Source organism: Phragmites australis, chromosome 5 (assembly GCF_958298935.1).
Source record: "Phragmites australis chromosome 5, lpPhrAust1.1, whole genome shotgun sequence".
Lineage (NCBI taxonomy): Eukaryota > Viridiplantae > Streptophyta > Magnoliopsida > Poales > Poaceae > Phragmites > Phragmites australis.
The window spans coordinates 35,352,545-35,368,805 of NC_084925.1; the positions used below are offsets into that span (position 1 = coordinate 35,352,545).

A 16,261-nucleotide genomic window follows, 5' to 3' on the forward strand; every position below is an offset into this window, starting at 1 on the left:
TGATTTTTGTTTTCATTTTTGGGCTAAATTTCAGCACTTTATGAGGTCATTCTTCTGGTTGCTAGAGACATAAAATTCGCATACATACGCTTATGTGATAAGGTCTTTAATTCTCTTTCCTCTAGACAATTAATTTGGAGAGTTTTGTTGTTCGGTATTCATGTTTTTTTGTTTCTTTGCAAGTTGTGATATTTCAAGTGCTAAGATAAATGGATTGATCTTAAATGGAACATACAGTTCAAATATCATTCGTGGAGTTGTGTTTGCTCGATTTTCTCTTGTTAAAACTTCTCTCTATTTTTGCGTTCGCTTGAGTTTTGAGGTACGTTGGGTGATCCAAATAGGAGAAGGCCATCGATTTTGCAAGAAATTTGTTGAGCCGCCTATTTACCCTCCTCTAGTCTTTAATATTGTTTCTACAATTGGTATTAGAGCCTATTTGATCATTTGTTGATCTTTACCAACTTTGTGGTCCATAGGCAACAATGGAGAGAGGTGGGAAGATTCCTCTATTTGATGATCGAGATTTTTCATATTGGAAGGTGCGTATGAAGGCTTATCTTCTAAGCCAATGAAGTGCAATTTGGGAAACAGTTGATTCCAACTATGTGATTCCTACTGCTCGCACGACTCAGATTCAAATCGAACAGTATTAGGCCAATAACAAGGCTAAAAATATTTTGTTCACAAGTCTAAGTTGGAATTAGTTCAATAGGGTTCAACACCTTCGTACCGCCCGGGAGACGCCAAAGCACATACAACCAAGAATATCAAATATTTGTGTAAGGCCTCGGAGAGTCTTTGGATACGATGTTTGCTCGTTTTGATGGTATTGTTAGCAATCTTCGATCCACTGGTGTTCTGCCCTATTCTAACCATGAGAGAGCAATCAAGCTTCTCTATGCTCTTGACTATAGCATATGTGAAGTGAAGATCTCGAGCATTGAAGAGTCACCAAGTTATGATATATTGACTTGTGATGAACTCTTTAGCAAGCTCAAGTTCATTGAGATAGCCAATGCAGCTCAGATAGGTCTTGGAAACCTCCTGTCTCAGAACATGTTGTTGGTTTCTGGATTGGATGGTGGCAATCAGGCTAGAGCTAGCTTCTCTTATGCTAACACTTCATCAAGTGACTTTTCTTTGTCTTCTTTTGTTTCTATCACAGAGAAGCAGGTAGACACTTTGGATGATGAGGACCTTGCTCTTATTTTGAAAAAGTTCAAAGGACAATTTTGTTATAGAGTGTCTTTCGTCTCCCTATAAATCGGGTCTTTACTACTTTATATACCAAGGAAAAAGATGCGTATACAAACGGACCATGCAAAAACATATGACAGACCTACACCTGACAAAGTCCAGCTATTCCTAGCTCATCATGATTGTGGGTAAGCACGCCCACCCCGCTCTGGTCATCCTATACGCCTTGTACCATCACCGAACGCCGTCACGCTCACTCGTTAGATCATCTTGCAGCATTAAATGCTATGGGATACGACACTACAACACCATGCCACCCCATGACTATGCTTCGTCGAAAAAGAGTGCCTGGGGAAGGGAAGTACTCAAGTGGATAACATTAAATAAGACTTGACTAGTTATGTGAGTACTTGCCCTGCGACCAATAAGCGTCGGTCGCAGGATTTTGCTCTGTGACTAGGGGCTGGTCACACGAGACTCAACCAGTCGTATGATGAGGCCGCGATCTTGACAATACCTACTGTCAACTGACATTTGGCGGTGTGGGACCCGCCTTGTGGTGTACTCCCTTATTGATTACATGACAACCTCCCTCTAAATCTGAGGGCATCGGTGAACCCCATGCCCTGACCTCCCCTAAACCCTAAAACACAACGGTGGTGAGTGACCAGGCCATCGATCTAACCAATTTGCGATTTTAGTCTCTTGATAAATAGACTTTGGATTTTTTATTTATTGAAATTTATATCAAGTTGATTGTGTTTTACATGGAGTCTTTCTTTTCCTTGCACTTTTGTTAATTAGGCGGATTAGCGCGCCTACGCCGCACCCGTTTGTTTGTTGCACATAGCATGACAAAAGAAGGCTGAAAAAATTATGTTCACTAATTTTGGACATCTCAATATTTATATTTAATACATTCATTTAATTATAAGAAAAACAGTAGTACTTTCATATATGCACATAATTTTAATATGTAGATGATAGTAATACGAACCTAACAAAAGTTGTTTCATATTATTTTGAGTTTTAGATATTTTCTTTGCATTTTAGATTATTTTGACTAATTTATCAATATAAATAATATTCATTTTGACATTTTTCTAGAATTTCCTGAAAATGGAAATTATATTATGCGTATATGTATATATATAAATGCACATCCGCATGACCCACACGAACTGTAGCTACAGTAATTTAGCCATGGTTGTCCTCCGCTTCTTTGCCCTTTAATATATATAATATATTCCAGAATAAATATATCCATAATATTATTACTAAGTGGTAAAAATGCTACAAACTTTAATTTTTTAAAAGGAAACACAAAGAGGAAAAAATAGCTAGAACATTAAACAAAGAAAGCGAAAGTTGTGAGCTAGCAAGTTGAAGGCTAATAACATAGCATTAAACAATCCAGGCATGCATGCACGCCGCCCGCTCCCGGTTTGCACCAACTTGCAGCCAGGCAATTATGCGCTAGCCGCGACGGGATCCGGTCGCAGTCTGCGACTGCAAGTTACGACTGCACCGATTCTCGATCACCCATTTTTACGATAAATAATGCAGATAAATTGCTACAGTATTTCTGCGGGACTCGACCGCTGCTTCGTCTCCTACGGCCGCTAATGCGACTGCACAGGAATCGGCTCCGCGCTAGCCGGACTCCATCTATTCGATGTTTGTTACGGACGTTTTTCTCTTTCTTTTCTACGAACCGATAAATCATGAGTGAGATACTTGGATTGAGTCCATCTGGGGTACGAAAATATGTTGGAGATGGATTGCTTTATTTCTTCACGGCATCTAAAATTTAGATATCTAAAATTTAGAAGGTATAATTTTAGATGTGTGAAATTTAGGAGGTGTGCTTAGTCAATGATATCTTTTTGATAGCAGTTCTCGGTAGAGGTTGATGTGGGGACTTCCTTAGTCGTCGGGTTTAGAGGAAGTCCAAAGGAAAAAGGTTGATTCAGTGGAGGAAGCGGACGTGGCAGCGCCACCTGCCACTGCCCTGATGATCGGTGGGTAGTGCCGGGTGAGAGCGAGCGGAAACGGCACAGCGGAGACAAGTTAGCACGATGACAACGGATTCGATGGTAAGACGCCTACGGAGGTGGGTGGAGGCAGAGGAGTATTTCCTTGGTGCCGTGAAGAAGAAAAATAGAAGGGTAACGACGGAAAAGAAGATACAATAGCATGCTTCGGATGCTATTGGATGAAGATCGTAGGGCTCATAGTCTTCACTGAACAAAAGCTAAATTCCAGGCGTACGATGAATAGCAACACTCTCATTTCTATATTAAGATCACAAATATCAACCGTACATTTTTTATATATAATCGAGGCCCACAAAATTAAAAGTTAGATATGTTGCTTTTCCGTGAGATTTTCTTTTTTCTTAGCATGCTTCATCCAAGAATCACCGTAGAGCTCCTAGAATAACCTCCAATTAATAATAGCAAGATGATGCTTTGTACATTGATATACCTTTAGAATTCGGAAAGTTCATGTACGTCTATATTTTCTTTCAAAACTGTATGATAACATCTTTACCACTGTAAAAAAAGAGCAATCCTCAAACATAACTATACGGTGACTTCCCCGTTGACACGCGAGGCCAGCTCACGTGTCAGCGGCCAGCCATGTCACAGTGTACTTATGTCAAAGGTTATCCTAAAAAAAAAGGGGCCGAAAGCTACGTGCAATTCATTCCCCGAGTCACGCGAAACTCAAAAGCCCAATGCTCCAGTGGGCCGACAATGGATTTAGGTTAGAAACAACTAGCGAAGCAACGATGAACAGAAAAGCGGCGGGGCCTCAGGGAGAAAAAAGAAGAAGAAAAGAACAGAGGATAACAGACGGGGGAATATCTCCCAGACCCAGTTGCTAGAATCCCACCGCGACGAACTCTCGAATCGAAGGCTAACCGGGGCTCCGAACTCCGGCCCGGAGTCACCACACAGTCGGCCGATGGCTCTGGCCAGATTGGCTGCCTCCTTCCTCCTCCTCTTCACGGCGGTGGAGTTAGCGGCAGCGACGCGGTCGCCGTCGGCCTTCGTCCAGAACGCCATCTACTCCAACCGCATCACCATCTTCTCCAAAACATACTGCCCGTAAGCTCTCCCAGATACCAGCTTCATACAAATCGATTTGCTTGCTCGTTTTAGTGTGGAAATCTGGCGGAAGGATTATTCGTATTTTGGTGCGCACGGGCGTCCAAGCATCAAGCACGTAGTTCAGATCCCGGGAACTTTTCGGACTAGCCGCTGTTTTGCTTGGTGAAGGGTTTCGTATGCCGTGAATCGGGTGGATTTGTTATCTTGTCTAGCAGATTGTGCGCGAAATAGGACAATTGAGTCTCAGGCAGTGCAAATTGATTGGATCTTGTTCACTGGTACTTGCGAACTGTTGTTCCCGTAGCATCTTTCGATGCAAATTGAGTAGTTTATATGTTAAAACTGAAAAATATAAGCCAGAAAACTGCATCATGTCCAGTGGCATAGGGGTTTGAGTGGATGAATCTGTACTGTCACCATGCTGTACGATGCTTGTATCATTCTGCAGATCATGCTGCTCCTGTTTATGGCCTAAGATGCCGGTCTATACTCTATTAACTAAAATATGCTATAGCATGTAGGTTCAGATCATGCTGCTTCAATTGACCATGTGGATGATCTGTTATGTTCACAGATTTACGAAATTTAACTGGCTTCAATTGACCTGTTACTTATATAACTGCAAGTTAGAGAGGAGCTGATTATTTGTTGTTGTTGTATACTTGTATCCAGACATGCACACTTTGTTAATGCAGTGAAGTGATTTCAGTGTTGCTTGTTTCTATCTTAGTTCTCATGACAAAGAATGTATATGTGTTTGAATTTATAAGCTTGGGCTATAAGTCTGGACCTTGGTTCGTTCATATTCTGTAATCACAATTTTGGTTGGCACCATAGTTCACAAGGTTATATTTGATATGATATTTTCATGTTTTTCTTGAAATTCATGAAACCTAAGTGTTCAATATATAGACTTACAATTTATTTGTCAGAACACAAAGGGTAAATACAGAGAGCGCAAGTTCTCCTTTTTTGGGGTAAATACTTGCAAACAAGGATCGTGTATTCTGGGCAAGGATATCTTGTACTCTCTTGCAGTTATAATTCTAAACACGTCTTTTGTGAAAATCCTAATCCAACTGAAGGACCCTCTCAAAACCAAATTTTCCACCCCTGCTAAATCAGAGCGCAATGAAAGTCCCCCTTCCCCTTCCCTCCCACCGGTGTTCTTGCCGGCCATTTGTGGGGAAGGGTGACTGTTTATTTTTGTACCTTGATGGTCTTTGTTTCCTTTATTATCTCTTTTAGTTTGTCCCGTCACACTCTCCTGTGTTGTCATGATGGCTACAGTACCCTTCCTGTTTGTGGCAAGATGCCAGATGTTCTTTCAGCCGTTTCCTTGAAATGAGGCGTGCTAGCATGAAACCGGCATGACTGTTGTTGCTCTATTTGGAGAAGTGCTATACCTACATCAAATGTTCTCTTTTGCCATTTCCCCTATCTTGTTCTTTCTTGGATATGTATCTTGGTCTCTATCACTTGCATTACTGCTACAGAAGCATAGACTGGACTATTACTCCAACGCTTTAAGCTCAAGTAAGGTTTTCAGATGACGTGATGGTATTGCTGCCGGATGAACACTCAAGTGAAATCCTCAACTAGGAGAATTGTTTTTTTGAACTAAACTAGGAAAAATTATTGTACTTGTACCTAAATAAAATGTTCAAAAAGAAAAGCACATCACTTCTTTCATGGTCTAATACCCTGATTACTTATGTGTTATGAAATACTAGATTACCAGTGCTTACTTTTGTTACTTATTGTTTTTGACTCTCTTTCTCGTAGGTACTCCATGCGAGCTAAGCGCATATTTCGAGACCTCAAGGAAGATCCATATATTGTTGAACTAGATCTCCGAGGTAATCGTCCATGTATTATATGGAATTTCAATCCAAATGCATACTTTTAGGCATTTTTGTCTGCCAGAAGTTAAAAAACTAATATTTGTGTGCCACGCAGGGGATGGGCGTGAAATTCAAAGTGTTCTTCTGGACCTAGTTGGGCGTCATACTGTGCCACAGGTGTTTGTGAATGGCCAGCATGTTGGTGGCTCAGATGGTTTGTGTTTAAATCTTCCAGCAACCTTGGTCAATATCAACAACTAACATTTTGCATATTGCAGATACGGCAAATGCTCTTTCAAATGGACAGCTTCAGAAACTTCTTGGTAAGAGTCAGCCACAGTGATGATCTCCGGACAAGCTTGCATTGTCAAGAACACGTAAGTGACTAATGTATATGTGTTTCCTATGGGAGGGTCTTTCTTCTCTGCTTAGGACTGAGCAGAATGTTGTAGCTCATGCCAGATATTTTTCTCATGGTATTGTTGTGACAACAGCCACTATGTACTGGATTTGTGTGATCTGCTCACTTGCATATACCAGTTTAGCACTGTTTTGGTGTGTTTGTTATACTTTTCCTTCTATTTTATATGAATGGAATTTGGTTGGTTCACCTTGATCATTATGGAAATTTAAAAACAATAGGTAGGTCAATGAACTTTGCAAATATTGTGAATTAGGGCATCCTCGCAACATTCCTGAACTTCTGGTGACTTTTTTTTGGCTGCCTGCCTTTTAATTTGTTTCGGCCCTCCAGGGCTGATTCATTTCAGAAAATAAAAAAGGTAAGCCGATAAGGATGGCAAAGCGTGGCGATTGTTCAATTAAAAAAAAACATAAATCGGAGTGTATTAGATGATGAAATTATAATCTGTTGGTGCAATAAACTGACAGACACGTACACTGGCTTTGGTGTATACAGGATAATTTTACACATCCATCGACAAATCTAAACGAATCCATAACCGGCTGTTGCTCACACTTCCATTGGCAACGGTAGGGGCAATTTCTCTTCGCTCACCGCCGGCCACTTTCTCCGGCTGGCCAGCGGACGGCGGCTACTTCATCTTCTCAGGCCGAGCAGCGCGAGGAAGAGGTTGACGTAGTCGAAGCGGTAGACGTGCCTGAGCATTCCTATCTTGCTTTCGTCCCACGGCGGGTATCTGAACATGAACTCGATGAGGAAGCTCCTCTTGAGCACCGCCTTCTTGTGGCTGAACATCTCGAACGAGTACTTGCCGTGGTACTGCCCGAACCCGCTGTGCCCCACGCCACCGAACGGGAGGCTGTCCAGTCCATACTGCGAGCAAATATTTGTGGGAGAAAGTTCAGAAATGGCGTATATTTTACTGCAGGGAAGTGCAGGCCGGTCACTAGAGGAGTGATGAGCGTGCACACCTGCACCACCGCGTCGTTGAATGTGACGCTCCCGGATGACGTCTCCTCTATGATCCGGCGCTTCAGCTTCTCGTTCCTGGTGAAGGCGTAGATCGCCAGCGGCTTCGGCTTCGATTTGAGGAACGTGATGCTGTCTTCGATCTTCTTGACCTGAAAAAACAGATGCCGCAGCAGTTCAGCGGTACGCATTTGGATCCAACAAGAAATGCGTCAACTGCCGTCTACGCGCACCGTGATGATCGGGAGCAGCGGGCCGAATATCTCCTCCGTCATGATGTCAGAGTCAAGCGGAGGGTTCAGCAGAATGGTGGGTTCGACGCTCCTGCACATTTTGGATCATGGCAAAATGGCATCAGTCAGAAGCGCCAGTTTTCTGTGAAAACGTTGCAGGACTACTTGATACTGTTTCGGAGCTTACAGGGTCTTGGGGTTGACGGACCCGCCGTGCACCACGGAAGACGCCACCCTGGGATCCTCCAGAAGGTCACTCAGCCTCTGGATGTGCTTCTTGTTCAGAATGCGCGCCATGTGCTCTGGTTTGGTGAAGAATCTCTTCAGTGTTGATTTCAGCAGTTCGATCTTCAGCGTCAAAAGATGAATATTTGTCAGATGCGGTAATATTGCAGATGTCAAATAATACGACACTGCACATTAGAGAATGAGCCAGACCAGAATCGGTGCAAATTCCTCCTCGACCAGCACGTAATCGATGGCGATGCAAGCTTGACCGGCACAAGCTGACCATTTCGCCCCGGTTATGCGATTCACAGCCACCTGAATATATGCAACACAATACACGCGATAAGGTCAGTCTGTCTTGCTACACGGCTGCCGTTGCAAAGCTGAGAAACCGCGACGAACAGAAGTTTACCTGGCTGTCCCTACTACCATCCAGCCAATCGACGATGCACGGGCACTTGGAGCCGAGCTCAAGCGCAACCGGGGTCAGGTGCTTCGCTGCCTTCGTCATGATGATGCGCCCCACACGGGCGCTGCCTGAGAAACACCAAGAAGCGGGATATCATATATACACGCAAGAACGGTCAGGACATGCTTCGTTCAGAACTGAGGTGAGTTCGCTGGCTGCTTGGTTACCGGTGAAAAGGACCTTGTCCCATCTGTGCTCCATGAGCTTCTCTCCCACCTCCGCGCCACCCTCGACGACCTTCACGGCCTTGGAGTCCAGGTACTTGGGTATGTTGGCCGCGAGGAACGCGGAGGTGGACGGCGCGAGCTCGGATGGCTTCAACACCACGGCGTTGCCGGCCGCCAAGGCTCCGCAGAGAGGCTCTAAAGCTAAGCCTGCAAGCGTGCATCATGCCGAAACATGGTGAGTTTTGGTCACATGACTGAGACTGCAGGTTAGTTTTTTTTTTCAGTGGACCGTCCACTTATCGGGAAAATACAAAATTAGACAATATACGCGACCGTATTTACCGAAATAGACAACATATCATCGTATTTACAATTTTAGCATTCGTATTCGGCACCTCATTTACCCAAAATTAACTTTCGGTACACCGTACACCGAAAATACCATATTCGACACACGGTGTACCAAAAACGGTACTGTAGCACTATATTCGGCATACGGTGTGCCGAAAATGGGCCCGTTTTCGGACACCATGCGCCCGAAAATGAACGGTACCGCGTATGAACAGTAACAGTAGTGCGTTTGAATTTTGTTTTCCCTTTTTTTCAAAACGGTGGTCTTCTGTTATTCAAAAAATTTTAAAACTTTTTTTACGTGTTTCATAATCCATGTGCAACCCATTTTAATTGAATTTACTGAAAAATCCTTTGTATATTTAAAACTAAAATTCTCCAAAAAAGACTACTTTTATAAATTGTAATAATTGTTAGTGTCTCAAATAAATTCCCAAAAATCTAGAAAAATTCACTAATATTCTTCTTATATGATGGACTAATTTCTAAAATTATTTACAGCCCTAGTTTATAAGATGAAAAAGTGAGTTTTTTAATGCTTTATTTACATGAAATGATAAAAATACATATAAATGAAGCATTACAAAGGAACTCACTTTTTCATCATATAAACTAGGGCTGAAAATAATTTTATAAATTAGTATATCACATAATAAGAATATTAGTGAATTGTCCTAGATTTTTGGGAATTTATTTGAGACACTAATAATTATTACAAGTTATAAAAGTAGTCTTTTTTGGAGAATTTTAGTTTTAAATATACAAAGTATTTTTAGGTGAATCCAATTAAAATAGGTTGCACATAGATTATGGAACACGTAAAAAAAAGTTTTAAAATTTTTGGAGTAACAGAAGACTACCGTTTTGAAAAAGAGGAAAAGCAAAATTTAAATGCACTGCTGTCACTGTTCATGCACGGTACTGTTCATGACCGCTTTTCATTTTCGGCACCCATATTCGGCACACCGTGTGCCGAATACGGTGCTACAGTACTATTTTTGGTGTACGGTGTACCGAAAGTCAATTTTCGGTAAACGAGGTGTCGAATACGTATGTTTAAATTGTAAATATGATGATATATTATCTATTTCGATAAATACGGTCGCGTATATGGTCTAATTTTATATTTTGCCTCCACTTATCCGTCTACAGGGGCAAAGTTAGAAATTAAATTACAGGTGCCAAATACACAATCCAAAATAAATATTGACCATAAAGCTCAATTTACCATGATGCACATATGATCAAAATAAGACAACTGCTATTAAAGTTTTTATTTACTCGAATGCCAGTGCTGCAGGATATCTCTACTTAGCTTCGCCCTGTTGGCCCAAGGGCAATGCTTGAGATCTACCTGTCACACCATACTGAACGTCTGAAACCGATGGCAGGGGCAGCGAGCACATAAAACCACGCCGTGTTGCCATCAGACAGGTTGGTCAAGTCACGAGTCACAACTATTACGCTAGCTTCGCACCAATCATTATAACTTGTGAAGTAGCTAGGGAGCTTTTGGATCCTTTAGTTAGGTTCGTAGGCAATCTGAGAGTGCTCTTCTTTAACGACGCAGCTTTGTTGCAAGCCTCAAGGAAAGCGGATAGCAATCAGTGGGGCCGACCTGCGTAATGAACGTCTCTGCATTTGCAAGGGACGTCTTCAATAGACATCTGAACTGCACAATGAATGAAGCGCGTTGTAACCACCACAACACAAAGCCTATGGCTATGAGTTTTGATGGCTCATACGTGCTCTTCCGGTTCGTACACATCTCTTGAGTATTATTGAGCAGGTTTTCTCGAGATATATGTTTCACTGTCAGGGTGCGGGCTATAGGCATATACACACCCGACCAGGTCCACCGCCCGCCTCCCCCCCCCCCTAGTATGCATATCTAAGCAGCCTATGAAAGTATGAAATCAGTTTGGGTATAAAAAACTCTTAACATATGCATGCTTAACTAAGGTAATTTAAGGAGTTGATGTGAAAGTTTTGTATATAGTATAAGGATCCAACTCGATCTATTCGGTGATCTTGAGACAAAGAGGGTGGCCTCAAGACTAAACCTGCATACTATGTAACAACTGGTGGAAACCCATCACAGTGGCGGATCCAGGATTTGACGATTGGGTATTCAATATTAAAAAAAATATTCAATCCAAAATACGAGAAGTCCATAGTAGCGTAAATTTTAAAGTATAAATTGTTCATAGTAGAGAAGTTTCAACTAATTAAAAGAAATTACAATTTAACTTTATGTTCCTTTATAGCTTAGAAGCGTTTAATGATGCCACTATCCTTAATTTGCATAAAAAATTCACGCTCAACTGCTGATTGCCGAACTGGGCAGTCACAACATAAAGATCATAAATACCTGATGTTTGTTGCTATGTGGGCTCTTTTCAGTTAGAGAAAAATGCAAAACCCCCCCAAAAGTCACTTGGATTTTAACTTTCCCCTCCAAAAATTATTTTGTTGCAAAAAAAAACCCCAAAGGTTTGATTTTGTTGCAAAAACACGTCCAAAAATTTAAAAAATTTAAAAAAATCACAAAAAATTCTAAAAAAAACTAGAGACAATTATAAGACCTTTTGTGAAATTTGTTTTCAAAAATAATATCCTTTGCATCATATTACATGGAGAGTAAGTTTGAAAAAAAAGAAAAACATGCAACTCATTTATTAATTCGAGTTAAATGCATAGTTAATTATTTACTAATCCAAAAATTATGAAACAAAATTTTTTAGTCTTCTTACATGATCCTCTATCTTGTAAAAATACATGAAATCTTGAAATAGTTACTGTAACGTGCAGGATTGAGTAAATGTGTTGCAGATGGATTAATTCATAACTAATCCATAACACCCCCAAAATTAGTGAAACCACTTTTATTAGTTTACTAAAACAATTAGTTTACAATTTGCTGAGTGGTCTGATGGATTGAAGCAGCAAAGATATATATACGTAGTATATGTGCTATATACTCAATTTTTTTGCAAAAAAGTTGGGTATTCAATTGAATACCCATGCATCATGGTGGGTCCGCCCATGCCCCATCACACCTAGCAAAAGAGTGCAACTACACAGAGAAGCTGGGAACTATTTGGCGGGGTGGTTCAGATGGGGGCACTTGCCGGATTTGGAATAGTGCACAGGCCCCAAGGCAGTGGTGGCAACAAGCGTGGAAATTAATAGATAAACCAAATCGAAGAGTTTTTCATGGCACAATCATTTATTTTTGGTGGAATGTATGGAAAGAAAGAAGCCAAAGAAAGACAAAGGTGGACATCCAAGTTGCTTTTAATATGAAGCAGAATATAGAACAACACCGACTAGCAGATATAAGTAATGACAGATAATCGTCTCTGGCTTTTGTTTTTGTTCCTTTTTCCTAGTTGTATGGTTTAGCTACTAGTTTACAGTTCGTTCTGTTCTTAGTAGTTGAGGTGGATTGGTCTCAGTTGTTTCTCAATTAGGTTCTTTACTCCCTTGGTGGAGCAAAGCCTGGCTAAACATCTTTTATCTTTGTTTCTCCTTTTATTCCTTCTATTATATCTCGGCAATTCTCTTTTTCATTGGCCTTATACTACTGATTTCTTGTGGGTCACCGACGGATTCGAGTTAAATCAATCGACACCTCTAGCGATCTAGGGAATTCATAACATGACGTGACCTCTAACTAACATGAAAAATACGTATCAGTTTTCGTTTTGGGGTAGAAACCGAGTGAATTTAACATTCAGAGTATGTGTTTTCTAAAGAGGAGCATTCGCTTTACGAGTCTCATTGCAAACACGTCTGCCGAAATTAGTGAGAGGCAAATAGTAGAGTTTCACTTCACCTATTGGGAAATTCCAGCAGGAGAAGATGAACACCACCCCGAGTGGCTCCGGCACCACGAACGCGGTCGCCGGGAAGGCAACCAACGGCGCGTCAGCCTGTACTCACAAAACCAAAAGCGTTAAAGCCATGACCAAGGCATCATCCTAAGGTTATTCAGAAAGCCATAATAAAGTGGCTAGATATCTGCATGCAGCTATAAGCTATTATTAGTCGTCAGAATTTGCTTGCCTTCTCCGGAGCCGCCCACTTGTGGAGGTTTTTCAGCTTGTCTTTGACGGACTTCACCAGAACCCCAACCTGAATACAAGCAATGGAGCGAATGAGATAGTGCAGAGCGCAGAGGAGTACTGAAACGCCAGCTAAGTTGAAGACGCCGGTGCAGATCCAGAGAACCACACCTCATCCCTGAATGACTCGCCGCGGTGCTTGCCGAGGTCCTCGCGGAGCACGTCGAAGATCTCCTCCTCCTTCTCCTGCATGAGCCTGATGAGCCCCTTGATCTGCGACTGCCTCCACTCCAGGTCCTTGGTCCTGCCGCTCTCGTACACCTCCCTCAGGTCGCTCACCAGGCCGCCGAAGCCGAGAGCCCTCTCTTCGGCCACACTCCCCATAGCTCTCTAGCTTGCTGCTAGTTTCCCTGTGCGTACGTGCGGCAAGAGACCAAGCAGGTGTCTGCTCGACGATGGCAATTGGCAAAGGGCGCTGAGTGATGGCCGCTGGCTCAGCCTGACTTGCCGTTCCACGGACGCGTGTTTAAATAGTTCTGGTAGTGTTGGCCGTGGCAGTGTGGTTCAGCTGTTGGAGCCGTGGTTCATCAATGGATCAGCTAGCTAGCTAGGGTCGAGTGGTTCTACGTCATTGGAGCATTGGGATTATCGCGGTATGCCCCCAACTTATCACTTTAATAATCTCATTTAATCAGGTTCCTATACTCCTCTCTCCAAATATAAGCCCTTACAAGTTACATTTAAGCACTATCCGTGATACGAAGACCGACCGAATGGTATTATTGAGTGGTGGTTGTATGTTCATGTCGCTATTATCGAGAGCAAATTTGTTTCATTAAAAAAGACCCACACTCTTTAGCCACACAGGTGCATTATCGAGAGCAATTAGCGAATGACATTGAGCCCTAAAAAGGATCTGGCAAATGCTCCTATATAGCCCTGTAGCTCCAACAGGATATAGCATCTCACGTAAGTACTGCTTCAAAATAGCGAAGTACTACCATGTTTCATGATTCCTGTTCATAGCTTCAGGCATGCTTTTATCTAGTTTTGACATGCTCAACTTGAGTTTCACGAGATCCAACCTCTACCCGATTAATCTAAGCCTTCGTTCACCGGGCGCGCGCACGGAACCGCCCCATCGGCCTCGGCCCTCTTGTATGTTTGTTGCTGCGGACGGCAGCCTGGTCCGATTGTTTCGCACAGACGCGCGTGCCCAGTGACATGCCACCTTTCCTCGCCTCCTTGTTCCTCTTGGCTCACCGATCGCCATCGGATTTTTAGTGTAATATTAATTGAGGAAACAGCTTGGAACGTTACGATCAAACTCCTAGGTAATAATACATTGCAGATACGCTCTCAATTCTTGAATAGGACAAATTGCCGAAAGTCGTTCCGATTCAGTTGGGACTTGAATTAGGTCCTTCTCTGGCGGATGGAAGGAGTAGACATTGAACATTTAATAAATTTTTCAGATGGGGGTATTAATCAGCTGATTAGCTAGATCGTTCCATCAAGATAGTCAGACAGCGATGATGTGCAGTTGTGCTTCTGCTCCCACACCTTTCTTCTTCGTTTCTAAGAGTTTCCATACGTTTCTCGCGATGCCTTTTTTTTTCCCTGTCCTTTCCCTTCTATTTTCGATTATTTTCACGCTGCTGCTCTCGCGTAGGAAGGCAACGGGTTGGTTGGGATCGGGTGGAGTAAAATCACACCCGATCTGAAACCCACGAAACCTAACTCGACCCGACCCCGAAATGCCAAACAACCTCAAAATGAAACCCGAACCTGCACCCGCTGGACGCCTGTCGGGTCGAGGAGCCTTGCTAACCAGGTGGCGGTGGGGAGGCCAGGCGAGGGCGCAGAGGGGGCGATGGGGCGGCCGGGCAGGGCGGTGCAGGGCTGTCGGGAGATTGAGCGAACGATGTCTACGCGGAAAGGGAAGAGGAGCCACGCCGATGCAAAGAGGGCAGTGCGGAAAAGCGGTGGAGAGGTGCCTGTACGGAGAGGCGGACCAGCGGAGGGGCGATGTCGACGCGGATGAGCGGCGATGACACAAAGCTACAAAAGGGCTGAGGAGGGCCGACGACGGGGTGGCGATGGGGAGGCCAAGGGGGGGAGGCGGACATGGGGCGATGGCGGTGGCCGAGCGGGAGGCCCGAGGCCATGGTGGGGAGTAGGGAAGGCGGAGGGGAGACAGAGGGGTGGGTAGGCCAAGGTTGAATGGGCTGAGGGGGAGTTGGATCAGGGTGGAGAGCATGTCAGCAAGGTTGAATAGATTTCAGTGATCTAATAGACTATGTGAGTGAAAATTGAAACTTGAATTTGATCTAACCCGGTTTGGTTACCAGATCCGACGGACCTGTGGGTTTGAAATAAAACCCGAACCTAGATCCATTGAGGGTTCTAGTGCAGAACCCGTGAGTATCTGGATCTACGGATCCGATTGCCATCAATACTCTCACGCTTACGAGCTCAGAGAAAATTTGCTAGGTTATTGTGTGCTTGTTCAAAAATGAAATGAAAATAACTAGCGTCGCCTACTTGTTCTTTTTCTGCCTGTTTCGCATGTTCGAACTGGAATATTACGCTGAGATTTCTCAAGGACAGTCATGTGTGCACATAAGTTTCCAGTTCGGCTGCCTACTTAAATGCTATTTAGGCCACCAACACCATAATTTCGTATACCTGTACCGGACATACACTGGGGTGATTAAGAATGGCGGAGCTAGAACACCTCTGTACAAGAACTCTGGTGTACACACAAAATGAAACTTTTGCTCAACAAAACTAATTTGTGTACAATTACTAATTTTTTGATGTGCCTGTGACAAAAAAAAGTACCACCGGCTCCGCCCCCGGTGATCAAACAGGGCTACTACTACAAGATATTTAATTTTTTTCGACGTCAGCCAAGGAGCTATCAGCGAAAGATATCCTGGCGGTGATGCTTTTTGGTTTAGGTCAGTTGGCAAATACAACAAATTTAAGAAAGTTCTAGTAACCACCGTCAGCCAATAGAATTATCAAGGGTTTTTCTAATTGATTATCTACATCACATCCGCTCTCAAAGGCTAGAAATTATCACATTAATAAAAAAAGATTCACACTTTGTTATGATCATTTGACGGTCTTGATCCACACCTTTGTTAGGATCATTTGATGGTCTAGATTAAACCAAACAGTACATGTA

General features: G+C 43.0%; 2 protein-coding genes across 2 annotated transcripts; one reads left to right on the forward strand and one right to left on the reverse strand.

Moving 5' to 3' along the window:
* Positions 1 to 4,008: 4,008 nt before the first annotated feature.
* LOC133919422 (monothiol glutaredoxin-S6-like) lies at positions 4,009 to 6,727 on the forward strand. Its single transcript, XM_062363805.1, has 4 exons — positions 4,009 to 4,313; positions 6,102 to 6,175; positions 6,276 to 6,374; positions 6,439 to 6,727. Exons 1-4 carry the CDS (start codon positions 4,171 to 4,173, stop codon positions 6,501 to 6,503), a joined length of 381 nt encoding a protein of 126 aa, XP_062219789.1. The 5' UTR covers positions 4,009 to 4,170; the 3' UTR covers positions 6,504 to 6,727.
* Positions 6,728 to 6,983: 256 nt separating this feature from the next.
* LOC133919421 (aldehyde dehydrogenase family 3 member F1-like) lies at positions 6,984 to 13,724 on the reverse strand. The gene is made up of 10 exons (XM_062363804.1): positions 13,240 to 13,724; positions 13,070 to 13,138; positions 12,840 to 12,936; positions 8,651 to 8,857; positions 8,427 to 8,551; positions 8,225 to 8,329; positions 7,974 to 8,134; positions 7,787 to 7,877; positions 7,556 to 7,705; positions 6,984 to 7,457 (listed from the first exon to the last, which is right to left on the reverse strand). Exons 1-10 carry the CDS (start codon positions 13,450 to 13,452, stop codon positions 7,221 to 7,223), a joined length of 1,455 nt encoding a protein of 484 aa, XP_062219788.1. The 5' UTR covers positions 13,453 to 13,724; the 3' UTR covers positions 6,984 to 7,220.
* Positions 13,725 to 16,261: the final 2,537 nt, after the last annotated feature.